At 52.9% G+C, this 22360-nt stretch overlaps 1 protein-coding gene across 1 annotated transcript; it reads right to left on the reverse strand.

Moving 5' to 3' along the window:
- Positions 1-1660: 1660 nt before the first annotated feature.
- Positions 1661-22134, reverse strand: LOC138727215 (protocadherin beta-15-like). The gene is made up of 2 exons (XM_069869504.1): positions 21145-22134; positions 1661-3112 (listed from the first exon to the last, which is right to left on the reverse strand). Exons 1-2 carry the CDS (start codon positions 22132-22134, stop codon positions 1661-1663), a joined length of 2442 nt encoding a protein of 813 aa, XP_069725605.1.
- Positions 22135-22360: the final 226 nt, after the last annotated feature.

The raw sequence follows: 22360 nt of genomic DNA on the forward strand, positions 1-22360 counted from the left end.
GTAGTCCTCTCATTTCCCTCTTCCTGGTAGCAGTTTTTCATCACCAAATGCCCACATCCTGACACTCTCCCAAATACTGCCCCAAAGGAACAAGTATGCTCCTTTTGTGCCATCCATCTTCTGAAACTCCTACGCCTTAAGCGCCACAAACAATTTGTGCTCCAACATCTCACCAGTGCCATCACCAGACACAGCAGTCAGGACAGTTGGGAATTTCATTCATAAAGGTCACAGCTATGAAGAGGCCTTTGCACACCCCGGGCTCCTGTTAGGGGAGGGTCAAGGTTCCCCTGACCTGGATATAATGGGGCCCTGTCACAGCCAGAAGCTCAGTGCCCTGAAGACCCACAGAGCCTTGCCAACAAATCATTGCTCCACACAGGTTCCCTCAAGGCTCTATCAGGCACATCTCCAAACAGAAGAAATGGACCGAATCAACTCTATATCAGCCAAGGGACAACAGGAGAAAACAGTGCTCAGCCTTTGAAAAACATTCACAGACCTTTCCCAGAAGGAACATCTCTACAAAGACCCCAGTCTCCATACAGGCATTCGGGTGTTCCCTTTATTTCACTTTTGCACACAACAATATCCTGGTTTACAATGGTACAGTTGATAACTGCAGTACAAGCAGTTCTTCCAAGCATTCCATGCCAGCTAAACTATCCATTATAATAGAGGGGTGAGAGTCCTTCTTCAGAGGAATCCACAAGACAATGGTCAAACACAGTTCAGAGAGTAGAAGGAGAAAGGGTAAAACCAAAAATACAAATGCTGTAACACAAATCCAGAAAAACAGACCAGGTCTGCTTCCAGCGGACAGCAGTGAAACTGGTGAAAGCTCTGAAAGGAATGTCCTGTAGAAGCATATAAGGACTTCAGCTTTGCCATTCCATCAATACCAAAACCACTATGATACATATTTCTAAGGCAATCCCAAGGAGGCAGCCCACCCACACTTTGACTATGGGTCAAAGGAAGATCTCGTGCACTTTACTACTGAAGATGAGACAGCACTACTCAACATGTAGTTGAGCTCAACATGTCACTCTTGCCTGCTGCGCTGGAATTCTGTGCACCACAATGTGTGCATGGGAGCACCCTCCTGCTTCCCTTGGCAGCCTTTATGCAGCTATGCAGTCACACAATGGCTGGACAGAAAGACAGAGACACCAGAAGGCAAAACACAGATTTCATGCATCTCAGAGGCAGAGGCATCCAGAACCCAGAGCAGAAACAGCTCCATGCACGCATCACCTTGTAACACAATACTCACAAATTTCTTGCTTTCCTGACTCAGAATGAGGGCTACACGCATTTCAGCAAGGACCTTGCCAGTACGTTACAGCACAGAAAGAGATTGATGACCTTGACCTACAGTGGTAGCAATGGAATGAAGCCCAATCTGAAAGCATCTAGGAAACGCCTGTAATAGAGCTGAAATATTTTATCATCATAATTAAGGAGATTTTAGCTTTTTGAGGTTTTTTTGAGTTTTGGAGGAGAGGCAATTTTTCTGCTAATATCAGTAACTACAGGGTGGGAAAAATGATGCCAACTGTAAAGGCAGATTAACTCTAGGGAAACCATTGCCACAGGTTATAGCCTGGAGTGCTTCCTATCACCAGGGCCTGAAGCCTCTGCCTGTGCTGACTCCGTGCTAGTTAAGGGAAAGACTATTGAACTGTTCCCCAGAGAGCATCCCTGCATTCTCTGGTGCCACATCCGCAGTGGTGAGAGGACCATGTGGAAAATCCTGTTCACCATCAGTGTCTCTGCCCAGGGCACAGTGCTGTGGTGGCAGGCTGGGCAGGATGGGCTTCAGGAACTTGAACTCACTGTTGCCCGAGCCGGTTGTGAGGTTGATCTCGTAGCAATAGGGATGGGGCAGGGTCCCTGTAGAGGCTGCATCAGCCAGGCTGCTTGGAAAGTTGCTGGCAGCATAAAGCACACGTCTATCCTTCAGCTCCTTTCTCTTGCACACTTTGCAAGCGATGAAGGTTACCATGGATGCGAGAAAGAGCAACGAGACAAAGACCAAGGAAATGATTAAATAGACTGTCAGAGAGTCTTCTTCATCCTCCATGTCCGGGCTGCCATGTGGTAGACGCACATCTGAGAAGTCATTGAGCAGAAGTGCACTCAGTGTTGCTGTGGCCGACAGCGGTGGTCGCCCATTGTCTCGCACCAGGATGATGAGCTTCTGCTTCACAGTGTCTCTCTCCGTCACTGGCCTCCTCAGACGCACTTCCCCACTTTGGGCACCCACCACAAACAGACCGGGGTCACTGGCCTTCAGCAGGTGGTACGAGAGCCATGAGTTCTGCCCAGAGTCGGCATCAACAGCCACCACTTTGGTGAGCAGGTACCCCGCCTCAGCCGACATGGGCACCAGCTCGCTGGATGCTGGGCTGCTGTCCTGGGCTGGATGCAGCACCAGTGGAGCATTGTCATTCTCATCCACCACAAGGAGGTGGACAGTGACGTTGGCACTGAGGGGAGGAGATCCTGCATCAGAGGCAATCACCAAGACCTCAACCTGCTTCAGCTGCTCGTAGTCCAGAGGTCGCAGCACAAACACGTGCCCATTCTCAGAATTCACAGAAATGCAGGAACAGGGAGGCTGCCCTGTGGGGTGAGCTGGTGCCATGGAATAGGTCACCTTGGCATTGGGTCCTATGTCAGCATCTGAGGCATACACGGTTCCAACAAGAACAGTGGGGACATTGTTTTCATGCACGTACATGGTGTATGATGTCTGGTTGAAGACAGGTGCATTGTCGTTGACATCAGAGATGTCCACGGTGAAGGTCTGGGTGGTGGTGAGAGGAGGTGACCCCGCATCTGCTGCTGTGACAGTCAGGATGTACCGTGAGGTCTCCTCCCTGTCCACTGTGGTCACAGTCACCAGCTCATAGTAATTCTTATAGGCTGGCCGCAGGGAGAATGACAGCTGGTCCTCAAGGGCACAGGTGACCTTCCCGTTGGCTCCAGAATCACGGTCCCTGACAGAGAAGAAGGCAACCACTGTCCCAGGTAACGCATTCTCAGGGAGGGGGCTGCTGAAGGAACTCACCACCAGCTCTGGTGCATTGTCATTCACATCCAGAACCTCCACCAATACCTTGCAGATTGCTGAGAGGCCCCCACCATCTGTTGCCCGAACACTGAGCTCATATCTCTGAGCCACCTCAAAGTCCAGAGGCTTTGCGAGTTTAATTTCACCACTCACGGGGTCAATCTCTAAAACTGATTCGCTCTGGTCCACCTCTTGCCTAAACTGGTAGGAGATGTCCGCATTAGAACCTGCATCCTGATCAGTTGCCAGCACACTCAGAACCACGGTGCCCTCGGGGGCATTTTCCAAAACCTGACCGACATAGAGCTTCTGTGTGAAGATGGGAGCATTATCATTTACATCTAAAACAACGACGTGGATCTGAGATGTTCCACTCCTCGGGGGAGAGCCCCCGTCCACAGCAATGAGACTGAAACTCATCTCTGCCTGCTCCTCTCTGTCTAGAGGCTTTTCCAAAACCAAATCCACATGTTTCTCTTCCTCACTCTGACTCCCAAAGGAGACAGAAAAGTACTCGTTCTCGGGAGAGATGCTGTAAGACTGGACACTGTTGCTACCAATATCCAGGTCCCGAGCCCCCATTAAAGGGAAACGCGAGCCGGGGTTGCTGGTCTCAGGGATCCTAAGCGTGATCTGCTCGTCCGGGAAGCGGGGCGAGTGGTCGTTGACGTCCCGCACGGCCACCTCGATGCGGAAGAACTGCAGCGGGTCGGCCAGCAGCAGCTCCAAGGGCAGCGTGCAGGCGGGCGCCTGGGCGCACAGCTCCTCCCGGTCGAGCCTCTCGGCCACGACGAGGCGGCCGGTGGCGCGGTCCAAGCGCAAGCGCTGCCGGCCGTCCTCCGAGGCCAGGCGGGCGCGGCGAGCCGAGAGCTGCGCCGGGGCCAGCCCCGCGTCCTCGGCCACGTCGGCTACGAGCGAGCCGCTCGGCGCCTCCTCGGCTACGGAGTAGCGCAGGGGCTGGGAGCGAGCGTGCGGCAGCGAGAGGAGAGCAGAGAGACAAAGCACTTGCCTTGCGATCGCCATGGCGGGGCGGCGGGCGGGCTCCGGCGGGCGGCTCGGGCGCGCGGTCCTCGGCGGCGAGCGGCGCCCGGCAGCGGCGAGGGCGGCGGCGAGGGCGGCGGCGAGGGCGGGCGGGCTCCCTGGGGCCGAGTGCGGCTGGCGGCCCGGCAGCGGCTGGCCCGGGGCCCCGCTCGCCGCCGCTCGCCGCCGCCCGGCTGCGCTGCGCTGGGCAGGGCCGGGCCGGGCTCGGGCGCCTCCCCGCCCGCAGCCGCTCGGCGCCGCCTTGGCCGGGAGCTCCCCCCTGCGGGCCGCGGCGGGACTGCGCCTCCCGCCACCGCCACCGCGCTTCCCTCTCGCCGAGACACACGCTCCGCGCTCCGCTCGCCGCACCCGGCGGCCTTGCAAGGGCTCCAGAGGGCTTTGTGCTCAGCGACCGGGCTGAGCTCCTGCCCCGGGGGGAGGAGGCGGCGCCGCAGGGCTGGGAGATAAAAGGCAGCGAAGCGCACAGGGAGGTCACTAATTAGAGCCCCGGATACACAAACGCTAACGGTCCGGAGCTAACGGAGACAGCAGCAAAGCCCAGGGATCTAAGGACACTCAGCGATGTGTATTCAAGGTATCATTCAAGAAAAGGTACCATTCAAGGTACCACTGAAGAAAAATAAACACAGAAAAGGTGATGTAGGAAAAAGCTATCTTAAAGATGAGCATCCAGGTTTCAGTATTTCCCTTAATATTTAGAAGTAATTGAGGGGATTGAAGCCACGGACTTCAACCAGATGTATTGAAGACATTTTATTGACTTAGATGTTTCTTTATAGCCCTTTTTGGTTACATAACCGGGTGCCCACGGGGGTATCCACAGTGTATTATTAGCTAAAGGTAAGTGGCCACAAACCTATATTATTGGCTAAACTACCGCGCATGCTAAAAAAAACAAGTTAGACAAAAACTGACTAAGTTGATAGTTCTCATACGTTGTTTTTCTGTCAGTTCGTACCTGATTCCACCGAACTAGCTCTTGTATTCCTTTCAGCTGGCTTTTCTTTATCAGAAGACTGTCTCTGTTTCAGGGACTTCTCGGGGTTGCTCGGTATCAACTAGGCCCACAGCAGCAAGGCCTTCTTCTCTGTAAAATGTCTCCACAAGTAATAACGCTCTCACAGTCATGCACGGAATCTATGAGGTATCAACATGCAACACAGTCCTCGCCCTCCATCCATGTCACAATTATAGAACACCTATATGAAGAAAACCAGGCGGTGGGGCCGTTACTCCCCACTGTTCCTTAACCTCTACGGTTTTGAGAACCAGGTCGAGGTCCAGCTGCCCTCCTCCTTTACATTGATAGGCTTGATCTAAGGGAAACGCTCAGAGCTGGATGCAGAGGAGCGCGAGAAGTGAGGACTTGGAGGGCAGCTGAGACGAGCCTGATCCTCCTAGGAGGCCCGCAGCAGCAGCTCTCAGACACTCTCTAAACTAGAAGCTGGCATAAACATTGCCAGAAATGTGTCCCATGGCAAAGGGCAATTTTTTTCTGAAATGCACCGGGATTGTTCCTCCCGATTCCAAAGAGAGAGACTGCTCGGAGGCGCTTTAAGCAGCATGTCTCGGACCTCTGCTTCCCACAGAAAATCGCCCTCCACCCTTCTCTGCCTTCAGAGGATGTCCAAGTCGCTCTGATTTCCCCTGCATAAAGTCTACTCCACAATGCACGCCCTGAGTCTCGAAATTCTGCTCTTCGGTGCCCTTCCCTCTCGCGGAGACTCGCGCTGCTCCTCTCATTGCACCGAGAGCTGACCTCAGATCACGCTTTTTCCCCTGCATAAAATCCCCTCCAAATGCATCGACAGATTCCTGAAATCCTGCTTGGAGACTGACTAGTGATCACACACACAACACACACACACGAGGGAGTTGCAAGGTGGGTTTTATTGGGTTAATTGACTTCAGGCATTTGATTGCTTAAATGTGCGAGCGACAGGAAATATCACATACACTTTATAGCCCATTACCGATTAATGAAAGAAGAAAACAGAAAGCTGCTCTACGCTCTGTCTTCTAGAGTTCGTCAAGCAGAGTGTAAAAGCCTGTTTCACTGTAAAATGACAAACAGCACTTTCAATTCTCTACTACTTTATACTCAACAAGCCGGAAATGTTATCTTGCACTTTACCTAATAAAAGAAAACAAATACATTGCTCAAAGCCCACGCTTTACAGTTTGAGGAACCAGCGAACTCCTGGTCAAATGTGCGGAGAGTGCCGGTGTCAGTAGTTTCTAATTAAATCGGTTATAACGGAGTGCAGTGACTGGAGACACGATTCCAGAATGCTCTCAGAAGAAAAATAAACTCAGAAAAGGTGATGTAGGAAAAAGCTATCTTGAAGATATGCTTCCAGGTTTCAGTATTACACTTAACATTGAGAAGTAATAATGCTCTCATAGTCATGCACTGAGTCTCGGGGTAGTCAACATGCAACACAGTCCTCGTCCTCCGTCCATGTCACAATTACACAACATTTATATGAAGAAAACAATACTGAAGAGGAGAATGGGTTTGCTCTCTCACAGAGAAACCTTGCTCTTCCCTGTCCTTTTTTCGGTGTTTTCCCTGGGAGGACGCTGTCCAGGGACGACAGACACGCTCGCCTTTCCCCTCGTTTACTGAGTGGGGAGCCAAGGGTTTGCATCAGAATTGCCATGGAGCTCCTTCCCCCTGTTTGCAGTGCAAGCTGCTTCCGCACGTCTGCGAGCCGTGTCTGCGGAGATGGGAGCTCTGTCCTGCAAGAACGGAGAGCGCAGGCTGTCATTTGGGCGTTGAAGGGAGGCAAGAAGAGCGAGGGGCTGAGAGGACCCGTGGGACACTGCTGCATGGAGGATGTTACTCTCCTCTGTCCAGAGACAGAGAATTTGGGACAAATCGGTGGGGCTCTGACCTCAGCTGGGACAAACTAAAGCTGACTCTAAGGACAACTCTACAACACCGAGAGGAGCCACAACACCGAGAATCCCCACGTGAGCGACACCCCGCGCCCCCCGCGCTGCTCCCTCCCCGCTCCCCGCCTCGCCCCGGCCCGGGCAGGTCCCTCACCTCTGCAGCCCGGTCGCCGTCGTCGCCGAGGTTGGCCGCCTCCGTGGAGCAGAGCGAGCTCCGCTGCTCGGCCGGGCCGGGGGGCAGCCCGGCGGGGAAGCAGGGCAGGAGGGGCCCGAGGAAGCGCAAGTCGCCGTCGAGGCTGCCGGCGGCGAAGCAGACGTCGTAGACGGAGCTGCGGGGCAGGGAGCCCGCGCTGCTCGGCGGGGCGGACTGCGGGAAGGCGGGCAAGCTCTCGGCCGCGCTGCGCCGGGCCCGCCGCACCTTGGCCGCCACGGCGGCCCCCGCCGTGGCCAGGAAGAGGGCGGACACGCAGGCCAGGCAGACGGTGAGGGAGAGGGTGAGCGGCCCCTCGGGCTCGGCGGCCGGCGCCTCCTCGGCGCCCCGCAGATGGGCGTCGGAGAAGCCGCCGACCAGGGCGATGCCGAGGGTGGCGGTGGCGGAGCGCGGCGGCCGCCCGCGGTCTCGCACCAGCACGACGAGCCTGTGCCGGGGCGCGTCCCGCTCCGCCACGGCCCGCGCCGTGCGCACCTCGCCGCTGTGCGGCCCCACGCGGAACAGCCCCGGCTCCGTCGCCTTCCACAGCTCGTACGACAGCCACGCGTTCTGCCCCGCGTCCACCGCCACCACCTTGGCCACCAGGTACCCCGCCTCGGCCGAGCGCGGCACCAGCTCGCCCGCCGCCGCGCCGCTGCTCTCGGCGGGCGGGTGCAGCACCACGGGCGCGTTGTCGTTCTCGTCGCGCACCACCACGCGCAGCACCGCCTGGGCGCTCAGCGGCGGCGAGCCGCCGTCGGCAGCGCGCACCGCCACCTCCAAGGCGCGCACCTGCTCGTAGTCCAGCGGCCGCAGCAGGAAAACGGCGCCGCTCTCGGCGTTCACCGACACCGCGGGCTGCTCCGCGCCCTCCTGCCGCACCAGCGCGTATCTCACGCGCCCGTTCGCTCCCGCGTCGGCGTCCGTGGCGCTCACGCTGCCGATGCGGACCATGGGGCCCTCGTTCTCCGACACCGACGCCGTGTAAACCGCCTGCGTGAACTCGGGCGCGTTGTCGTTCACGTCCGACACCTGCACCCGCAGGCTCGCCCGGGAGCTCAGCCGCCTCCTGCCCCGGTCCGCGGCTCTCACCGTCACGTTATACTCTGCCGCCCTCTCCCTGTCCAGCGCCGCCGTCGTCCTCAGCTCGTAGTACTCATCCCCGCCGCCCGTCAGCATGAAGGGCGAGTCCCCGTCGATGGAGCACTCCGTCCTGCCGTTGTCGCCGGAGTCGCGGTCCCGCACGCTCAACAGGGCCACCACGGTGCGGGGCGGCGCGTCCTCGGGAATGGAGACCGACTGGGAGGTGAGCGTTATCTCCGGGGCGTTGTCGTTCACGTCCAGCACCTCCACCCGCACTTTGCAATGCGCAGACAGGCTCCCGCCGTCGGTGGCTCTCACCGCCAACTCGTGGCGTTCCGCTTCCTCGAAGTCGACGTTTCCCGCCACCCGGATCTCCCCGGTGTCAGGGTTCAGCTGGAAGAGCTGCCGGGACCCCTCTGATGTTTCGGTGAAGCTGTATCGCACTTTCCCGTTGGACCCTTCGTCGGGATCCGCGGCCGCGACTCTGAGCACCAGCTGCCCCGGGGGGCTGTTCTCGGCCAGTTGCACCTCGTAGACCTCCCGACTGAAGACCGGGGTGTTGTCATTAGCATCCACCACGATAATCCGCACCTGAGCAGTTCCCGACCTCGGTGGGGAGCCACCATCTGTGGCGATGAGGAGTAGACTCAGCTGCGGCTGCTCTTCCCGGTCCAGGTGCCGTTCTAAGACCAGTTCCAGGTATCTAACTTCATCATTCCCTGTTCCGAAATCGAGGGAGAAATGCGAATTTGTCCCGAGACTGTAGTTCTGCAATCCGTTGCTGCCCACGTCCCTGTCCCTGGCACTTTGCAGAGGGAAACGGGACCCAGGAGATGTCGTTTCGGGAATCTCTAAAACCACCTCCTTCTCCGGGAAGACGGGAGAGTTGTCGTTCACGTCAAGAACCTCCAACTCCCCTCGGATCAGCTCCAAGGGATTTTCAAAGACTATCTTAAAGAAGACGGTGCAGGTGTCTCTCCTCGGACACATCTCCTCTCGGTCCAGAGACTCCTTTGCCGTCAGCGCTCCCGTGTTTCGATTGAGGTGGAAAAGCCGCTCGTTCCCCTCGGACACAACGCGCGCCTTGCGAGCCGCCAGCTGGCTCGGAGAAAGCCCCAGGTCCTCTGCAATATTGCCCACAAACGACTCCCTCTCCATCTCCTCCGCCAGGGAATAGCGGAGGGGTTCGGCCCCGCTCTGACACACGCAAACGCACACAAGCAACAAGATCACTCGCCTCTGCTGCTCTCCGCTCCGTCTCCCACTCGCTCGCACTCGCCACAAAAGCCATTCCCCGTCCTCCGTCGTTCCCAGCATCGTCCAGCCGCGTCCGAGGCGGATTTGGTCAGCAATCCCGGGCTGAGGGGCCTGAAAGCCCCCGAGCTCCCCGACTCCGTGTGCCGCCGCCCTTCCCGAGCGGCTCCCGCGGCTCTTTCTCTCCGCCGGTGCCTGCAAAGCCGGGGCGGGCACAGGAACCCGCCGGTTCGCGGCCAACACCCCCACCCAGCGTCGCACGGGGGAATATTTCCTCTGCTGCTCAGCCGCGGCAGAGCCGCCAGCCCGGCCTTTGCTGCTGGAGGCTGCGCTCCCCGTGCCCACCGGAGCCAAAAGGCGCAGTGGGAACGCTCTCTCTTTGCTAGGAAGCAGCTCCCTCCCCGCAGACAGAGCGCGGCTCTGGGCAGCACTGCCCGGCTCCTAAACGCCAGCTCCTCATCCGCAGCTCGGGGTTTTCCTCTGAGTGGGCAGTGCAAGATCCTCCACTTCCACGGGACACATTGAGGGCTTGTTCCTCCTCTTCTAAGCTTGTTCATCAGCACAGGACCCTTAGCGAGTGGGGCGGGTCCGAGAAGAACCTCTATAGGATGTGAGAGCTGGTGCCAGAGGGGAAAGTTTCTATAAGGAAATGCTTCCCCATCACCTTCGCTCACCACCAGCCCAGAATGACACTGCTGCTCTAGGACACAACATCCTCATTCTGTTTTCTTCGCATTGTGGATCACACCTCGCCCAAAGGACACAAAACTGCTTCTATAGGAGAACAAGCTCGAACTCCATCACCTGGGTAACGATTCATGAACACAGAGACTTAGCATAAAATGCAAGGAATCAAAGAGGAGAGGTCACAAATTAAACGCCCAGATACTCAAACGCTAACGATCAGGAGCTAACGGAGGAAACAGCAAAGGCTAAATATCGAAGAACACTGAGTGATGGTCCATTAAAGGCACCATTCAAGACAATCTCAAGAGGTACAACCAGCAATTTGTAAATGAGAAAGGGAAGGAGAAGAGATTATACTTGATCATCACAAAGGATCTCACAGAAAAATGCAGATGGATTATGACCTGTTTTAGGGGGATTGAAGGAATGTGTAAAGTTCACTATGTGATCATTAGAGGCAGGATCAAACTCGGTAAAAGGGAGAGTTCAAGATTGCACCTGGGAGGCACTAACATGGGGAAACCGAGGGGATATGGGAGAGTGAGGGGTCCATTAGGTCTCACCACCCATTTGCCGATCAGGATGACCAAACTGGCTCCTGAGTATCCCCCGCCCCCGCATATCACATATAGCAGAGTTACACCATAAGCACAGAACAAAGTCTGGGACGCCATCCTTAATGCAGAAGTACTAAGATTTGTGAATAGAAAACAACATATGTTGTATTTTGATGGAATATAAATGTAGAAACTATACGTTTTGTGTGTTGGAAGTGGCCTGAGCTATGATTCTGCAGTTCTTTGAGTCCATACATGAGAGAGTCTGCAGAAGCTCCACTCGCAGGAACTTTGTGGAAACATCTATAAAGACTTTATCACTGAACTCTGGACAGGTCGTAGAGCCTCTCACAAACCTCTAGAGGATATTAATATTGGTCTAGACTTGAGCTCATACTCTTGACATAGAATTGTAGCATTATAGGTAATAAGCTGTTTAAGTGCAGTCCTGAGTCCTACTCTGTCTCCATTGGGATGTGACAACCATGAAAGTGGTTTCACTGTTCTCTACACTCACAGTCTATGCTGCTGTGTCATAACTCAAGCAAGCAGAGAAGACCAGCTGAGCCCAACAGGGAACTCCTGATAGACTTCAAAGAGAAAAAAGTATCATGTCATCTCTGGAAGCTAGTCAGCTCCATCAACTTCCACAGCTCATACAACAGACAAGTGTTCTGACCTGCATCCACCGTCACCACCTTGGCCACCAGCGAGCCGGGCTCCCATGATGGTGATGCTAGATCCATGCCTGACACCGCCAAGCCTGTGCCCACCGATGGCGGGTGCAGCACCTGTGGCATGTTGTAATTTTCATACACAATCTCCAGCTGCACCCACACATTGGACTCCCACACCGTCTCCAGCTCCAATCCTCACCACACTGCATCAACTCTCAGATGATCTCTCCAGCTGTAACAGGAGACTATCCCACAGCACTCATTCAGGGTAGTCTCTCACACAAGTCCTACCCACCCACACATCCTACTCTGACGAGCACCTCGGGAAGCTCAGCAGTGTGTTGTTTCCTGTATTGGAGGGCCTCAACATTCCCCCTCTCACATGGTAATAAACATAATAAACCATCTGGTTAGGAACTGCATCAGACACCTGGACCCTCCAGATGAAATGATCCCAGAAGCAGCTGACTTAGACCAAGAAGTGCTGGTTCCTCGGGGTCTCAGTGAGACTGAGAGAGACAGATGTCATTCACTCCTCATTCATTGTTGCTCATGCTATTGGAGATCTGCATAGATACCACTCTGTCCCTGTAGATGAGGAAAACTCTGGGCAGTTACTTCAGACAGGGCTCCAGCCATACACAGCAGCCATGCAGACCCCCATCAAAGAAAAGATAGATTGCCCCCGTTTCAGTCATTCAAGCCATTTTAAGACTTTCATGCAGGAAAGTGATTCTACTCCTCACTTCGGCTGTCATGCTAAAAGAAGTTTGGAGGTAGACCTCTTGTTCAAATGTGGCCTTCTCTTCAGCAGCAAGTGGGTGCTGCCTGCAGGTTCCATGGTTCCAGTGAGCTGGCTGAGTTTCTCCTGCTGACCAGGGATTTTCTAGCACAACACAGCACAGCAAAGGTCTGTGCCTTTCCACATTAATTGGATTGTGGATCACTCAGTTCTCCATGTACAATGGTCTTCTGCTCAGAATCAATACACCAGCCCTGGCTCAGGACCTATATTTTTATGGGGGCCTTGCAGAAGGCACAGATCCAGTCCTCTGCACTTCCTGACAGCAAAGCCTCCTCCTGACTGCAGTTTTCACCCACCAAATGCCCACCTCCTGGTGACCCCCAAGCACCTCCTGAAAGGAAAATGTCTGTTGTCTTTGTGAAATCAATGGCTGAAAATATTTAGAATCAAAACACTTTGTGCTGAAAAAACAAACAGTTGTCATCCACAGCCAGAGCTGTCAGAAGAGTTGGAAATTTCACTCCTCAACCTTACTGATTTGCGGGGCCTTTGCACACCCAAGGCCACTCTTTGAGGAGCAACCAGGTTCCCCTGACCTGGATCTAACTAGGCCCCATCAGAAGCTCAGTGCTCAGAAGAGCCACAGAGGCCTGACAGCAAATCCCTGTTCCCCAACATTTTCCTGAATTATCTACTGGCTGTGTCTCCAAACTGAAGAAATGCCCCTGCTAAACCTTAATTCAGCCAAGGGTAACAGGAGAAAAAAGGTCCCAGCCTTTTGAAAAATATTCACAGACCTTTCCAAGAATGAACACTCCACAAATACTGCTGTCTCCACACGCGGCATTCATGTGTTCTGTTTATTTCACTTTTACACACAAAGCTGTTCCAGATTACAAGAGTACAGTTCAAAACTGCAGCACAACACTGTGGGAGTGTTCCCAAATATTCTCTGCCACTCAAACATTCCCTTATTATAGATGGGGGGACAGTCCTTCTTAAGAGGAATTGGCAAGACAATGCTCAAACACAGTCCACAAATTAGAAGGAGAAACAGTAAAAAGGAGAAAGCAATTGCTGCACCAAAAGACAATGAATGTGTTTTCACAACTCTACACTTACAGTCTATGAACAGGCAATGCCACTGTGCCAAAAGCCAAGCAAGAGGAGCAGAAGTCCATCTGGACTACAGGGAACTCCTTAAAGAGCTCAAGTCGGGAAATAAATGCTATCTTCTCTAGAAGCAAGATCAGGCTTTGCAGGAAGATTGCAGACCTGTGGCTTGTGTATGCAGGGAGAACACACCATAGACCAAAGCTCAGTTAGAGGCAAAATTCACCAGTGCTGTGTCAGTCACCGAGAAAGACTTTTTCAATTTGTTTATAGCAGAAGGAGTTCTAAAGAAAAGAATGGATTGATACTTGTTGAAGACAGTCACCTGACCTTAGGCTGCCCAGTCCACTGTGTTGGAGGACCATGAGGGTGGGAACAGCGACTTTTCCTTCATGGACGCTGAAATTGTCAGAGAACAGCTGTATCCGCTGAATATTCACAAGTCCATTTGGCCTGATGGGGGCCCTCACAGAGTACTGAAGGAGCTTGCGGATGTTACAGTAGGACCCCTCTAGATCATCTACTGAAGATTTTAAGGGATTTGATAGGTCCCTGCTGACTGGAAGCTGGCCAGAGCTATTCCACCTGTCCAACAAGGACTGAGTACTATTGAAAGTCATTTAACGAATAATGCACTTGTCAGGCACAATCAACTTGTTCACCAGGGCAAAGTCTCTTTAAATCAATTCAATGTCCTTCTACATCACCTGGCTCGTGCATCTGGGATGGTCAGTGGATTTTGTATTTTTGGATTGTATTAACATTTGTTATACTGTTCCAGCAATCTTCTTGAAATTGTGTCCAACTATGACATGAACTGCCTGAATTGCAGGGCTCCGCTTACGAGGAGCGGCTGAGAGAGCTGGAGTTGTTTAGCCTGGAGAAGAGGAGGCTGAGGGGAGACTTCATTGCTCTCAAACTACCTGAAAGGAGGTGGTAGAGAGGAGGGTGCTGGCCTCTTCTCCGAAGTGACAGGGGACAGGACAAGAGGGAATGGCCTCAAGCTCCACCAGCGGAGGTTTAGGCTGGACATTAGGAAAAAATTCTTCACAGAAAGGGTCATTGGGCACTGGAACAGGCTGCCCAGGGAGGTGGTTGAGTCACCTTCCCTGGAGGGGTTTAATGCACGGGTGGACAAGGTGCTAAGGGACATGGTTCAGTGTTTGATAGGAATGGTTGGACTCGATGATCCAGTGGGTCTCTTCCAGCCTGGTTATTCTATGATTCTATGATTCAAAGCTGTGTAGTTACTTGGGCTACATCTACCTGGTGACTGCTCAGCAGTGGTGTTCTCAGGGTTCAATTCTAGGGCCAGTTTGGTTAAATATATTTCATAATGACAGACAAAAGGGCAAACCACATCCTGGGAAGCATAAACACAGAATAACCAGCCAGTCAAGAGAGTCTCCAGCTCAATTCAGTCTTGGTGCAGCCTCACCTTGAGTCCTGTGTGCAGTTCTGGGCCCCACCATTTATGAAGGATGTTAAGTTACTGGAATGCTTCCAGAGGGCAGCTACAAGGCTGGTGATGGGTCTGCAAGGAATGTTCTGTGAGGAGCACCTAAGGACTGAGGGTCTGCCTAGTTTGGAGAAAAGGAGTCTGAGAGAAGGAGGGGGTGATCTCTTCCCTCTCACATCAAACAACAGGACATGGGGGAATGTTTCAAAGCTGCCTCAGGGGAGGTTCAAGCAGTTGGTCTAAGAGGATATTGGCAGGTCCCCTCCAACTAAAACATTCTATTCGGTCCCATCCCATTCCACCATCATTAATGATGGCATATTTCCAAGGAAATTCCAAGGATACAACTCTCTTACGAGACCAAGGAAGACCTCGTGCCAAATACAGCCCTCCCCCAGAGAAGATGAGACTTCTGTACACAAAGGCTCTAAGTGTCTATCTTGCGAGCTGAGCTGCAATGCTGTGCACCACAATGCCTGGAAATGATCAGCCCCCTGCTTCCTGGGCAGCCTTTGTGCAGTGTATACAGTCACACAAGGGCTGTACAGACAGACAGAGTGACCAGAATGCAAAACACACACAACCCACATATCTCAGACAGAGACATCCTGAACCCAGAGAAGAAACAGCTCTATGCACGAACCATGTTGTAACACAGTACTCACAACTCCCTTGATTTCATAGAATCATAGAATACTTTGGGTTGGAAGGGACCTTAAAGATCATCTAGTTCCAACTTCCCTACCATGGGCAGGGACATGTCCCAGTAGATCACGCTGCCCAAGGCCCCATTCAACCTGTTCAAAGCACATCCAGGGATGGGGGAGCCACAATTTCCCTGGGCAACCTGTTGCTGTGCCTCATCACTCTCATAGTGAAGAAATTTCCTGACCAGAATGACCACTACATGCATTTCAGTGAGGATTTAATTTGTCAGCCCGACCTTCCCATTGTATTACAACACAGAATAAGAGGCCCACAACTTTGAACAACAGCAAGTGACACAAGAACTAGGCTGGGAGCACTGGAAGTAAATATATTTTTGGAGGAGTCACACATGGGTATAAAACCTCTGAAACATTATTAAGTGACTGAGGGTGCCTTTTGTTTCGATTGTTGTTTTGAGGAGGAGAAAATATTTTTTCTGAGATAGAATTTGAGGAGAACCAATGAAGGCAGTTTCCAATGCAGATGAACTGTGCAGGAAAAATAGCCAGAGATCCCATCCTGTCAATAAGCCTGAAGCTTTTGGCTGTGCGGATTCCATCCTAGTTAAAGGAAAGACTATTGAAGTCTTCCCCAGAGAGCATCCCTGTGTTCTCTGGTAGCACATCCTCAGCAGTGAGAGGGCCTTGGGGAAAATCCTGTTCACCATCAGCGTCTCCGCCCAGGGCACAGTGCCGTGGTGGCAGGTGCACAGCAGCCATGCAGACCCCCATCAAAGAAAAGAAAGATTGACCCCGTTTCAGTCATTCAAGCCATTTTAAGACTTTCATGCAAGAACTTGATTCTACTCCTCACTTCAGCTGTCACACTAAAAGAAGTTTGGAGGTAGAGCTCTTGTTCACATGTGGCTTTCTCTCTAGCAGCAAGTGGGTGCTGCCTGCAGGTTCCATGGTTCCAGTGAGCTGGCTGAGTTTCTGCTGCTGACCGGGGATTTTGGAGCACAACACAGCACAGCAAAGGTCTGTGCCTTTCCACATTAATTGGACTGTAGATCACTCAGTTCTCCACATACAATGGTCTTCTGCTCAGAATCACTTCATCAGACCAGGTTCAGGACTTATCTTTTTATGGGGGCCTTGCAGAAGGCACAGCTCCAGTCCTCTACATTTCCTGACAGCAAAGCCTCTTCCTGGCTACAGTTTTCACCCACCAAATGCCCACCTCCTGATGACGCAAAAGGAAGATGTCTGTTGTCTTTGTGATATCCACACCTCTAAATATTTAGCATCAAAACATTTGGTGTTGAAAAAACAAACAGTTACATCCACAACCAGAGCTGTCAAAAGAGTTGGAAATTTCACTCCTCAACCTTACTGATTTGCAGGGCCTTTGCACACCCAAGGCCACTCTTCGAGGAGGGACCAGGTCCCCCTGACCTGGATCTAACTTAGCCCTGTTACAGCCAGAAGCTCAGTGCCTGGAAGAGCCACAGAGGCCTGACAGCAAATCCCTGTTCCCACAACTTTCCTGAATGCTCTACCGAATGTGTCTCCAAACTGAAGAAAGGCCCCTGCTCAACCTTAATTCAACCAAGGGACAATAGAAGGAAAAAAGTTTTTGAAAAATATTCACAGAGCTTTCCCAGAATGAACAACCCCACAGACTACTGTCTCCACACAAGGCATACACGTGTTCTCTTTATTTCACTTTTACACACAAAGCTGTCCCAGATTACAACTGTACAGTTCATAACTACAGCACAACACTGTGAGAGGGTTTCCAAATACTCTCTGCCAGTCAAACATTTTCTTACTATACATGAGGTTACAGTCCCTCTTAAGAGGAATTGGCAAGATAAAGCTCAAACACAGTTCACAAAGTAGAAAGAGAAAGGGCCAAAGGGAGAAAGCAAATGCTGTAACACAAACCCAGAAAATCATAGTGGGACAGCTTTCCACTTACTACAAGAAGCCTCTCAACTCAGAACAACAATGACAAGAGTAAACCCAATGGCCTGTTTCCAAGTTCATCTCCATGCTACCTTCAGACAAAATCCTTTGAAGCAATTCCTGGTGTTTCCTCACTCTCCACACAAAGACAACAAACATGTTTTCACAACTCTACACTTACAGCCAATGAACAGGCTACGCCACTGTGCCAAAAGCCAAGCAAGAGGGGCAGAAGTCCATCTGGGCCCTACAGGAATCTCGTGGAGCTCAAGCGGAGAAATAAATTCTATCATCTCTGGAAGCAAGATGAGACGTTGCAGGAAGATTGCAGACCTGTGGCTTGTGTATGCAGGGAGAACACACCATAGGCCAAAGCTCAGTTAGAGGCAAAACTGGCCAGTGCTGTGTCAGGCACCAAGACAGACATTTTCAATATGTTTATAGTAGAACGCTGTCTAAGAAAATTTGGATTGATACTTGTTGAAGATGGTCACCTAACCCTGGGCTGCCTAGTCCACTGAGGTGGAGGACCATGAGGGTGGGAACAGTGACTTTTCCTTCATGGATGCTGAAATTGTCAGAGATCAGCTGTATCAGCTGAATATTCACAAATCCATTTGGCCTGATGGGGGCCCTCACAGAGTACTGAAGGAGCCTGCAAATGTTACAGCAGGACCATTCTAGATCATCTAATGAAGCTGGCCAGAGGTATTCCAGCTGTCCAACAAGGAAAATATTGTTTAACATTTTGTCAGCCCTGAAGTGCTCAGGCAGTTGGACTTAGATGATCCTTATATCTCCCTTCCAACTAAAGTATTCTACTCTATTCTATTCCATTCCATCCTCTTCCATCTCAACATCGTTACTGCTGATATATTTCCAAGGAAATCCCTATTTAATCCCTTTAAATGCTGAGAACGATGAATAGAATCGCTCCAGGCAGGACTGCAGCCATGCAGATCTTGGTCATAGAAAGAAAGAGTCCCACCTGCTTCAGTCATTCAAGCCCTTTTAGGACCTTCCTGCAAATGAACAATTCTGTTCCTCATTACTGGTGCCATAGTAAAAGATGTTCACACGCAGACTTCTTGCTCTTAGGTGACTTTCTCACCAGCAGCAGCAAGTTGGTGCTGCCAGCAGGCTCTGCGGTTACAGTGAGTAGAGTTAACCCTTCTGCAAAGGATTTTGTAACACCAAAAGGGCTGTCAAGCATTGGCACAGGCTGCCCAGGGAAGTGGCTGAGGCACCGTCCCTGAACATGGCCCTGGGTGGATATAGGGACATACGTAGTGGTGGAGTAGGTTGTGCAACGTTAACAGTTGGAATCTTTACTCTCAAGGATTTTTTCCAAAGTAAATGATTCTACGAATCTACACAGCTTCAGACAGTGGAAGGAGAAAGAGCAAATCCAAAATTGCCAAAGCTGTAACACAAACCCACAAAATCAGATCAGGTCTGCTTTCAGAGGACAACAATGAAGCTGGTGAAAGGTCGTGTAAAAGCATGTAAGGACTTCAGCTTTGCCATTCCATTCCATTCCAACAAGGCCATGCTACGTATTTCCAAGGCAATCCCAAGGAGGCAGCATACCCACACCACCCATATAGGTCAAAGGAATATCTCGTACCCTTTCCTGCTCTTCACTATGCAAGATGAGACAGCATAACTAAGGCTCAACATGTCACTCTTGCCTGCGGACCTGGAATGCTGTGCACCTCAATGTGTGCATGCGAGCGCCCTCCTGCTTCCCTTCGCAGACTTTTGCAGCGTATGCAGTCACACAATGGCTGGACAGAAAGACAGAGACATCACAAGGCAAAACACACAGAGTCCATGCATCTCAGATGCAGAAACATCCAGAACCCAGAGCAGAAACAGCTCCATGCATGCATCACCTTCTATCACAATACTCAGAAATTTCTTGCTTTTCTGACCCAGAATGAAGGCTACATGCATTTCTAGCAAGGACCTTGCTATTGAAATACACCACAGAAAAAGAGATCCATGACCTTGGCCAACAGCAAGTGATATGAAGCCCACTCTGAAAGCATCTAAGAAATGCCTGTAATAGAGCTGAAATATTTTATCATCATAATTAAGGAGACTTTAGCTTCTTTCGGTTTTTTTAGTGTTTTGGAGGAGAGACGTTGTCTTCTGATTTTGGTAATTTCAGGGTAGGAAAATTGATGCCAATTGTAAAGGCAGATTAACTCTAGGGAAACCATTGCCACAGGTTATACCCTGGAGCATTTCTTATCACAAGGCCCGAAGCCTCTGGCTGTGCTGACTCTATGCTAGTTAAAGGAAAGACTATTGAACTGTTCCGCAGAGAGCATCCCTGAGTTCTCTGGTGCCACATCCTCAGTGGTGAGAGGGCCTTCGGGAAAATCCTGTTCACCATCAGTGTCCCCGCCCAGGGCACAGTGCTGTGGTGGCAGGCTGGGCAGGATGGGCTTCAGGAACTTGAACTCACTGTTGCCCGAGCCGGTTGTGAGGTTGATCTCGTAGCAGTAGGGATGGGGCAGGGTCCCTGCAGAGGCTGCATCAGCCAGGCTACTCGGAAAGTTGCTGGTAGCATAAAGCACATGTCCATCCTTCAGCTCCTTTCTCTTGCAAAACTTGAAAGCGATGAAGGTTGAAATGGATGCGAGGAAAAGCAGTGAGACAAAGACCAGGGAAATGACTAAATAGGTTGTCAGGGAGTTGCCCTCCTCCTCTGTGTCCAGGCTGCTGTGTGGTAGGCGCACATCTGAGAAGTCATTGAGCAAAAGTGCACTCAGTGCTGCTGTGGCCGACAGTGGTGGCTGCCCATTGTCTCGCACCAGGATGATGAGATTCTGCTTCACAGTGTCTCTCTCCGTCACTGGCCTCCTCAGACGCACCTCCCCACTTTGGGCACCCACCACAAACAGACCGGGGTCACTGGCCTTCAGCAGGTGGTACGACAGCCACGAGTTCTGCCCAGAGTCGGCATCAATAGCCACCACTTTGGTGACCAGGTACCCTGCCTCAGCTGACATGGGCACCAGCTCACTGGATGCTGGGCTGCTGTCCTGGGCTGGATGCAGCACCACTGGAGCATTGTCATTCTCATCCACCACAACAAGGTGGACAGTGACATTGGCACTGAGGGAAGGAGATCCTGCATCAGAGGCAATCACCAACACCTCAATCTGCTTCAGCTGCTCATAGTCCAGAGGTCGCAGCACAAACACGTGCCCATTCTCAGAGTTCACAGAGATGCAGGAGCAGGGAGGCTGCTCTGTGGTGAGAGGTGGTGCCAGGGAATAAGTCACCTTGGCATTGGGCCCAATGTCAACATCTGATGCATGGACAGTTCCAACGAGCATGGTGGGGACATTGTTCTCACGCACATACATGATGTATGATGTCTGGTTGAAGACAGGTGCATTGTCATTGACATCAGAGATGTCCACCGTGAAGGTCTGGGTGGTAGTGAGAGGAGGTGACCCTGCGTCTGCTGCTGTGACAGTTACAATGTACCGTGCCATTTCCTCCCGGTCCAGTGTGGTCACAGTCACCAGCTCATAGTAATTCTTATAGGCTGGCCGCAGGGAGAATGACAGCTGGTCCTCAAGGGCACAGGTAATCTTCCCATTTTCTCCTGCATCACGGTCCCTGACAGAGAAGAAGGCAACCACTGTCCCAGGTGACACGTTCTCGGGGAGGGGGCTGCTGAAGGAACTCACCACCAGCTCTGGTGCATTGTCATTCACATCCAGCACCTCCACCAATACCTTGCAGATTGCTGAGAGGCCTCCCCCATCCGTGGCTTGCACACTGAGTTCGTGTTTCTGTGCTGTCTCAAAGTCCAGAGGCTTTCTGAGTTTAATTTCACCGCTCTTGGCATCAATCTCAAATGCCAAGTGTCTCTGGCCAACCTCTTCAATAAACTGGTAGGAGATGTCCCCATTAGTACCCACATCCGGATCAGTTGCCATTACCCTCAGAACCACGGTGCCCTCGGGGGCATTTTCCAAAATCTGACCAACATAGAGCTTCTGTGTGAAGATGGGAGAGTTGTCGTTTACATCCAGAACAACAATGTGGATTTGAGTTGTTCCACTCCTCGGGGGAGAGCCCCCATCCACAGCAATGAGACTGAAACTCATCTCTGCCTGCTCCTCTCTGTCTAAGGGCTTTTCCAAAACCAGTTCCACATATTTCTCTTCCTCACTCTGACTCCTAAAGGAGACACTAAAGTACTCGTTCTCGGGAGAGATGCTGTAAGACTGGACGCTATTGCTACCAATATCCAGGTCCTCAGCCCCCACCACCGGGAAACGCGAGCCGGGGTTGCTGGTCTCAGGGATCCTAAGCGTGATCTGCTCGTCCGGGAAGCGGGGCGAGTGGTCGTTGACGTCCCGCACGGCCACCTCGATGCGGAAGAACTGCAGCGGGTCGGCCAGCAGCAGCTCCAAGGGCAGCGTGCAGGCGGGCGCCTGGGCGCACAGCTCCTCCCGGTCGAGCCTCTCGGCCACGACGAGGCGGCCGGTGGCGCGGTCCAAGCGCAAGCGCTGCCGGCCGTCCTCCGAGGCCAGGCGGGCGCGGCGAGCCGAGAGCTGCGCCGGGGCCAGCCCCGCGTCCTCGGCCACGTCGGCTACGAGCGAGCCGCTCGGCGCCTCCTCGGCTACGGAGTAGCGCAGGGGCTGGGAGCGAGCGTGCGGCAGCGAGAGGAGAGCAGAGAGACAAAGCACTTGCCTTGCGATCGCCATGGCGGGGCGGCGGGCGGGCTCCGGCGGGCGGCTCGGGCGCGCGGTCCTCGGCGGCGAGCGGCGCCCGGCAGCGGCGAGGGCGGCGGCGAGGGCGGCGGCGAGGGCGGGCGGGCTCCCTGGGGCCGAGTGCGGCTGGCGGCCCGGCAGCGGCTGGCCCGGGGCCCCGCTCGCCGCCGCTCGCCGCCGCCCGGCTGCGCTGCGCTGGGCAGGGCCGGGCCGGGCTCGG

The sequence above is a fragment of the Phaenicophaeus curvirostris genome, chromosome 15 (genome assembly GCF_032191515.1).
Source record: "Phaenicophaeus curvirostris isolate KB17595 chromosome 15, BPBGC_Pcur_1.0, whole genome shotgun sequence".
In the NCBI taxonomy this organism is placed as follows: domain Eukaryota; kingdom Metazoa; phylum Chordata; class Aves; order Cuculiformes; family Cuculidae; genus Phaenicophaeus; species Phaenicophaeus curvirostris.

What these genes read in the sequence shown, in the direction of transcription:
- LOC138727215 (XM_069869504.1), bottom strand. Translation starts at nt 22,134, where the DNA reads ATGGCGATCGCAAGGCAAGTGCTTTGTCTCTCTGCTCTCCTCTCGCTG. An exon ending in TCTGCAAGGTATTGGTGGAG is followed by an intron (nt 3,113 to 21,144) that starts GTGCTGGATGTG and finishes GTATTGGTGGAG; the next exon opens with GTTCTGGATGTGAATGACAA.